This window comes from Theobroma cacao, chromosome 9, assembly GCF_000208745.1.
Source record: "Theobroma cacao cultivar B97-61/B2 chromosome 9, Criollo_cocoa_genome_V2, whole genome shotgun sequence".
NCBI classification, from domain to species: Eukaryota; Viridiplantae; Streptophyta; class Magnoliopsida; order Malvales; family Malvaceae; genus Theobroma; species Theobroma cacao.
In genome coordinates this window covers 7,726,125-7,734,719 of record NC_030858.1, presented here as the reverse complement: position 1 = coordinate 7,734,719, position 8,595 = coordinate 7,726,125, and the positions used below count along the sequence as shown (strand labels likewise).

Sequence of the window (8,595 nt, the reverse complement as noted above, 5' to 3'; positions counted from 1 at the left end):
ACGACATCATTTTGTGCCACCATAAAAGAGAAAAGTCATCCCTTTTCTCCTTTATTTTCTTCTTCTCCCCTTCTTTCCTAGCTCTTCCGTTTACTCTCTAGGTTTTCCCTCTCCCTCTTTTGTTGTTCTTGTCCCAGATTCTGGCGATAGTCCGCCACCTTCACTACCGCCAGCAATGACTGGTTAGTTTTTTTCTCTTCCTCTCAACCTCCTCTTTTGTCTAATTGAAATGGACTTCACGAAAACAAAATCCTTTTATTTTCCTAGAATAAAAAATCGAAAGCTCTAAAAACCTAAAGTAGCCGTCGATGACCGGATTTTGCGTCAGCCAGTATCCATTTTTTCTTCCTTTCCACCGATTGGTATGCTCGCCAACACCTCTCTTCTTCCAAAAACCAACAAGCCGAAACCAAATCCTAAAAAAAAAACTCAAAAATCCGAAAGCCGCCCCTTTTTTATATTGTGTTTTTTGTGTAATTACTTAATGTTCTTTTCCTACTGGAGGGCTTTTATATTTTTCATTCCAAAACAATAGGGATGAGATTTATCAGATTAATAGCAATCGTTATAAATCTGATAAACCCAAACAAAAATTGTAGTTTTATCAAATTCTAATTCCTTTTTCTTTTTCTGATTTTTTTATCTTTTAATTTTATTATTTTGATTTTATTTTTTTGCAATTTGAACTATCCAGCTCAAGGCCCATTAATCTCATAATCAACCCAATCAAAGACTAAATAAAAATAAGCATAAAAGGCTAAAATCTAAAAATTTTGTTAATTATTAAAAAAAACTGATCTTAGCCTAACTTATTACAGAAATTTACAAAAATGACCCAGGCAAAATGAAATGTCTACAACAAGCATATGTAAATTCTTTAATAATATAATAATTTATACAGATTTTTTAATATAAGACTATGAAAGTCATTGGATCATTATCCGAATAAATTTCCCTTCTTTTGGTCTTTTCTATTTTTTGATACGTTGTTGTTCTTAGTTTTAAACAGTCAATTGTAAAACTTTGACATTTAAATTATGATTAAGCCAATGAATTTAACATAATGCATCCCACCACCATCTTTATCTAATTATAAGGCATGTCCTAAGATTTGATTATGAGTTAGATGTTGACATTTAAATAGTCTATTCTTAATGATATTTAATTTACTCGCTTCTAAATTAAAAAACATGTTACTATTCTTTTTTAAGACTCTATCACAGAATCATCCTTCTAGTTTTAAAAAATATATTACAAAGTCATCATATACATTTTTAAAACAACTAATTAATGTTTTTGAGATTATTACTAAAAAACTATTTAGTGAGTATATTCTATATGAAAGTATTTTTATTGATTTATTTTGCTCAAGTGATAATCACATGAACCAAAACTAATAACGTAATAATGTGTTTTTTTATTGACGAATATGGATGGAGATTATATATAGAAACTAAACCTTACTGTGTATTCGAAAGGTTTTAGGAGCCTTCTCCTCTCCTTCCTGAAAAAATGCCTCATTGGTATTGAGCAATAATTTATTGATGGAAGGATCTATGTATTGATAATTCATGTTTTTCATTACCCTATTTTTCCTTAAATTTATTTTAATTGATGTTTAATTTAAGTTATTTATGCATCTCATCATTTACTTATTAAACTTTTAAGAGTAATTTGTCGATTTTCCATATAAAATTTTGTAAATTTTAGCATTTTAGATGAAAGTATAATCATTAAATGTTGATTGAATAAAAATTGACAATCATGATCTACAAACTTGATCATGATATTACTCATTAACAATAAGTTAAACATACAAATCAGATTACACTTATTATTAGTTCAACCATTAATTTGTTTTGATAAAAGGAGTTTTTTTCATTTTTGTTTTTAGTATTAGTTAAGATCACTAGAGCTCAAGTTGAAGGAAAATATATATAATGACCAAAGAAAATTAATGTAATTATCTATAGTATATAATGTTTTACAGTATAAATTATTTATTATTATTACTTATTCATTAGAATATTATTTTTATTATTAAAAAATAAAATTTAACATAAAAATTAAAAATTTACATGTTCAATAAATCCTAGCAACATGTGCAACAAAGACTACAGTGTATATATATATGTATATATATATATATATATTATGAACATAAAATAAATAAAATTTGCAAGTAATATATAATATTGACAATTTTTTAATGTTATTGGCACCAGGTATTAATATACTATCAAAGTTGAAGAATTTGGAGACTCTGGATTTACGTGGTAACATATTAGGAAATGACGTCTTGTCACATCTAAACGGATTTACATCTTTAAAATCATTACGTTTGCAGGGGTGTGGATTACAAGGAACTGTTCCTATGCTAGGTATGTAGGCTTGCTTTTAAGTTTTTTTCTTTTTCCTCTTAAAATCTCATTGCTTAATTTGTGAAAGCGCTTATTGGGTGCATTCTTCCGTACGAGTGGGCTGATATATTTTATTGGTTTTGAACAGAATTCAGTCATTTGATGAACTTAAAGGAATTGTATTTAGGCCGAAATAAAATTGAGAGTTTCGAATCCTTTCGAGGTATAAGTTCACCTTATTTATTAATTAAGTATTTGTCTTTCAAACATATACAGAATGTAAGTTTACTAAATATTCCTTTGGAGATGAAATTACGATAACTCTTCTACAGAAAAAAGAGAATTGGGGTTCATCAAACTTGAGGTGCTTGGTTTAAGTGAAAATTTCTTCAACAACAGCATATTCTCATTTCTTGGTGTGCTCTCAAATTTGAAGTCTTTGTATATAACAAATAACAAATTGAAAGGGCCAATAGGTAATCAAGGATTCAATTCAATGCTCAGATTATTATGTTCTATTTTAATTTAATTAATTCTATTTGTGATTTTTCTCAGAATTAGATGCTTTCAGCAACTTGGAGAACATGCATATTTACTGCAGTTTTGACAATCCGACCTACGACGGTATTGCTAAGTTGTGTCTTCATCAATTTGTGCATGTTTGAACTAACTATTCAAAAATAAATTTAATATTTCTAAACAGATGCCCTAAAAAATTTAAAATTAAAATTTACCAAAACCTTTACCAACTCTTCAAATCTCTTATTTCACTGGTTCTTTGATATTTATGTTAATAAAATATTAAACTATGCACTTATTTAAGTAGTAATTAATATCTCGCATCAACACTTTTGAGAGACATTGTACTTCTCTAACTTTTACTCTCAAAGAAATTTTAGCTGTTCAAAAATGAAAATACTATACAACTTACAAGGGTTGTGCACTTCTTGCGACCGTCATTTGCCATGAGATTAGAAGATTGCATTTGCTTCTACAGGGAAGACTACTTGATTTGCCACTTTCCTATTGAAAATTTATACTTTATAAGGGTACTGGAACAAAATGAGAAAAAGTCTTTTTATGTATTTAAAGATACATTGCATTTGGTTAATTGCCTCATTTACAGGAGTAATAAGTACCGGTTGTAGCCTTCCACTGCAATCACTGAGCTTGTTCTCGTCGTTGAAGACTCTTCGTTTGGTTGGATTTAGTTTTAACGGAAGAATTACTACAGAAAGTAAGTAATAATGAATGTGCAAAATATGCTTTGCTCCTATAATTATTTGTATTACCAACACTCTTTCTTGCCTTCACATTGATATATTCATTGTTTTTGTTGAATAGATAATTTGCACAATTTTACGAACTTGGAAAACTTGGTCTTGGGTGGCTCTTTTCACCAAACCAAAGCATAAACGGATCTAAAACTACTCAATATCAAATTTAAAACGTAAAAACAAATTTTTTATATCATTCTTATTTACCCCCACCCCACCCCCTCTCTATTAATTTTGTTAAATTATTTTGTTTCATATATTTATTCTTATAAATTCTACCACTTTTTCTCAAATATTTATATTATTGTATTTTTTAAAATATTTTTATTTCCCCTGAGTTCTTTTTGTTTTAACATAATTTCTTTGATTATTCCAATATATATAGTCAAATTTTCATATAGTTAATAGTTAACTTTTTCCATAAAATTCTTGTGTCTTGTGTGACCTTTTATCTTTCGTCAAATGATTTTTTCAAATATATTTTTTGAAATAGTTATCTTTCACATAGTTAATAGTTAACTTCTCTTAAAAAGTTGTACATGTATGGCTATGAGGTGAACCACAGCTTCCCTATGAATGGTAAGTTAGATCTTTCAAATTTTCAGTTATTAATCCATTTTATTTAATCTCTGAGTCTGAGTGTCTGACCACAGTGGTAAAAGAATTCAAATAATCAGTTATTCAAAATTAAAAGAATTCCTTTTAATGAATGTTCCAAATTTTCAATAATAATTATCACTCATTATAAGTCTATTTGTAAATTGTAATAGATCGTTCCCTGGACCAAATAAAAAAGAAAAGGAAAGTACAACAGTTTAGTGAATCTGGTGAAGCTATGATATATATATGTACAACTTATGATATATATATATTTGTTTTTCTTCTTGTTTGATTTCATAGACCTTTTTCTTTTAAAGAATATATAGACAACTTGGACAACCATTCATTAATTAGCTCATGGCATCATATATTAAGGTTTTAAATTGCATACTCATTACATAGATATTAGTAGGTGATTTTTCTTAGTCGCAAAGCTAAATATTGCAATAATCTTTAATCATCAAAGAAAAACATACAATAATCTTTAATCATCAAAGAAAAACATAGTAAGTGATATAAAATTAATATAATTAATGAAAAATACAGTGGATTAAAATTGAATTGAAAGTTGTTGAATTTTGTTTAAAATTGTCATTAACAATTTTTATTTCAATTACCTTCACTTTCATTGATATATTTTGTAATTCTTTTACTAATTTCAAAAATATCTTGATTAAGTAACTTAATATTAAGAAATAAATATTATTTTTATATAATTGTTAAAATTTGATTTGATTGATATTTACTTTTTGTTTTTTATTTTTACTTTATGCTTTTTGTTATTGGTATTTTATTTTCTATTATTTTTTAACTTTTCCTTTCTATTCATATTTTAAAAAAACAAAACAAAACAAAAATATCAACCAAACAAAGTCTAAATACTAATTTTTTATTATAAACTTTTAGTAATTTGCAACTAATGTATGTCTTTCGAAACATAATTTCGTAACTTTTTTATTGAACAGTTTGGCAAAATTTGACAAGTTTGGAGGACTTGACCGTGGGATATTCATCTCTCCCTTCCAACTTTATTCAAGATATTGGAACACTGACTTCTCTTAAGAATTTGTTCCTGTACTATTGTGAGGTGAATGGCAACCTCTCTATGCATGGTAAGTGAGATTTTTCAATTTGTCAGTTATTAATCCATTTTACTTATTTCATTGTTTAGATTGAATACATATTTCTTAGCACTGGTCATTCAAACAATCATTTATTCAAAATTAAAAGAACTCTTTTTAATGAATATTGTTCCATAAAATTTTCAGTAATGTATATTACTCCTTATAAGTCTATTTGCAATAGACCCTTAACAAATGAAAAAAAAAAGTAAAACAATTTAATAAATTTTGCGAAGCTATGATATTGAGTGGATCTTCCTATTTACGTTTATGTGAGTTTTCTTCTTTTGGAGAATATATAGACAACTTGGTCAACCATCCATTAATTAGCTCATGCCATCATATATTAGGGTTTTAAATTGCATACTCATAACATAAATATTAGTAGGTGATTTTTCTTGGGTCGCAAAGATAAATGTTACAATACTTTTTAATCATTAATGAAAAAAATAGTAAGTGATGATATAAAAAATTAATATAATTAATGAAAAATATAGTGCCTTAAGATGTATGGAAAGTTGTTGATTTTGTTTAAAATTGTAATTAACAATTTTTATTTGCAGTCCTTTAACTTTGTTGATATATTTTTTAAATTATTTTACTAGATTAAAAATTTTTTTGATTAAGTATCTTAATATTTATTTTTAGATAATTTTTAAAATTGTGGTTTATAATAGGATATATATGAGGATGAAAATTCGAATGGAAAGAGGTTTTCCAAGTGATCATTTAAGTATAAAGTAGGGAAAAAAGATAAAAGCAAAAGGAAAAAAGCAATATATTTATTTAAAAAGAAGAAGAAGAAACTTTATTTGCTTTTGTAATATAGTAGCTACGGGAAAAAAAAAGAAACTTATATTATAATTGTAAAAACAGAAAAGAGTAATAAGAGAGTAAGACAGTAGTTTAGAATAGTGCTAAATTCTTTTTTTTTAAATCATTTATCTAAAATTAGAAGAATTTATCAAGCGAATGTTCCTTAAATTTTTTAATAATTTATAACTCATTGGGTCTGTCTAATAAACCCTTCTCTGCTCAAAGAATAAACAAGAAAAACAATATAATCAACCTAATGAAACAATATATGAGTATTGTTGATTGCGTATCTATTATCTACCTACATATTATTATTATTATTATTATTTGCACCTGAAAATATATCTTTATTGTTTCGGTACTTTTTATTTTATTCTTGAAATATAGGCCCACTTCATTTGAAGAATTTGGAATCTCTCAGCATATTCTTGACTCCTCTGGAAAGCAACTTTCTTCAAACAATTGGAGCTGTGCCTTCTCTCAAGTCTTTATCATTATGGAATTGTGGACTCAATGGCACCTTACCTACCCAAGGTTGAGATCGATATTACCCTCTCTTGTTTTCTCTTTTGCTGTTCTATTCTGTTTCTAAGTTACATTATTTTTAAGTACTTTTTTTTGTCTTATTCATGTTGTCACTTTTGCATTTCAACAATATCTTTTTTATTATTATGATTTCATTTCAAATTTTTCTATGTAGTCAGAAAAGACAATAAGCATGAACGGATCTAAAACAACTCATTATCAAATTTAAAATGTGTATACAGTTTTTTGATATCATTCTTATTTGCCCCCACTCACCCCCTCTCTATTAATTTTATTAAATTATTTTTTTTCATATATTTATTCTTATAAATTCTACCCTTTTTCCTCAAATATTTACATTATTGTACTTTTTTAAACTATTTTATTTTGCTAGAGTTCTTTTTATTTTAACAATTTCTTTGATTATTCCAATATACACAGTCAAATTTTCATATAATTAATAGTTAACTTTTGCCATAAAATTCTTTTGTCATATGCGATCTTTTATCTTTTGTCAAATGATTTTTTTAAATATATTTTTCTAGTGGTAAATACAACTAATATATTCATTTCTATGTAAATAGATTTAATTAATATAAAGTATTATAAAAATAATAATAATATTATATTAAATTTAATATTGGTCCTATTATTAAAAATCTTGACTCCATCCCATTTAAATAAGGTTATACAAACTATATACGTATACTATATTTGAGACTTATTTATTAAGATTTAATTTGATTGATATTTACTTTTTATTTTTTGCTTTATGCTTTTTGTTATTGGTCATTTTTTTTGTATTCATTTGTTATTTTTTTTTTCCTTTCTATTCATATTTTACAAAAAAAAAAAATCAACCAAATAAAATCTAAATACTACTTTTTTTGTAGTTATAAAGTTGTAGTAATTTGCAACTACATCTTTTGAAACATAATTGGTAACTTTTTATTGAACAGTTTGGCAAAATTTGACAAGTTTGGAAGAGTTGAGTGTGGAATTTTCATCTTTCCCTTCCAACTTTGTTCAAGTTATTGGAATACTGACTTCTCTTAAAAGGTTGCTAGTGTCTGGTTGGGAGGTGAGTGGCAACCTCTCTATGCATGGTTAGTGAGAACTTTCAAATTTTCAGTTATTAATCCATTTTATTTATTTCATTGTTTAGATTAAATATATATTTCTTACCACTTTGTCATTCAAATAATCATTTATTCAAAATAAAAAAAAAAATCTTTTTAATGAATGTTCCAAAAAATTGTCAATAATGTATATCATTCCTTATAAGTCTATTTGTAATAGACCATTCCCTGAACCAAATAAAAAGGAAAGAAAAAAAGGTAAAAGAGTTTAGTAAATCTCGGGAAGCTATGATATTTAGGGGATCTTCCTATTTACGTTTATGTAAGTTTATTTCTTTTGAAGAATATATAGAGAACTTGGTCAATCATCCATTAATTATCTCATGCCATCACATATTAAGGTTTTAAATTGCATACTAATTACATAAATATTACTAGTTGATTTTTCTTGGGCCGCAAAGATAAATAGTACAATAATCTTTAATCATCAAAGAAAAACATAGTAAGTGATATAAAAATTAATATAATTAATGAAAAGCATAGTGTGTTAAAATTGAATTGAAAGTTGTTGAATTTTGTTTAAAATTGTCATTAACAATTTTTATTTGAATTCCATTCACTTTGATTGATATATTTTTTAATTTTTTTACTAATTTCAAAAAAATCTTGATTAAGTAACTTAATATTAAGAAATAAATATTATTTTTATATAATTGTTAAAATTTAATTTGATTGATATTTACTTTTTATTTTTTGCTTTATGCTTTTTGTTATTGGTCTTTTATTTTCTAATATTTTTTAACTTTTTCTTTCTATT

General features: G+C 25.8%; 1 protein-coding gene across 1 annotated transcript in view; it reads left to right on the top strand.

Moving 5' to 3' along the window:
• The window catches only part of LOC18588872 (probable LRR receptor-like serine/threonine-protein kinase IRK), a 16,504-nt gene that overhangs the window by 2,082 nt on the left and 5,827 nt on the right, over nt 1-8,595 (top strand). Inside the window, exons 3-9 of the mRNA XM_018126795.1 lie at nt 2,226-2,381; nt 2,509-2,583; nt 2,693-2,836; nt 2,916-2,984; nt 3,487-3,597; nt 5,203-5,349; nt 6,562-6,708. Of these exons, the coding sequence (XP_017982284.1) occupies nt 2,226-2,381; nt 2,509-2,583; nt 2,693-2,836; nt 2,916-2,984; nt 3,487-3,597; nt 5,203-5,349; nt 6,562-6,708 (849 nt within the window). The remainder of the gene's footprint in view (nt 1-2,225; nt 2,382-2,508; nt 2,584-2,692; nt 2,837-2,915; nt 2,985-3,486; nt 3,598-5,202; nt 5,350-6,561; nt 6,709-8,595) is intronic.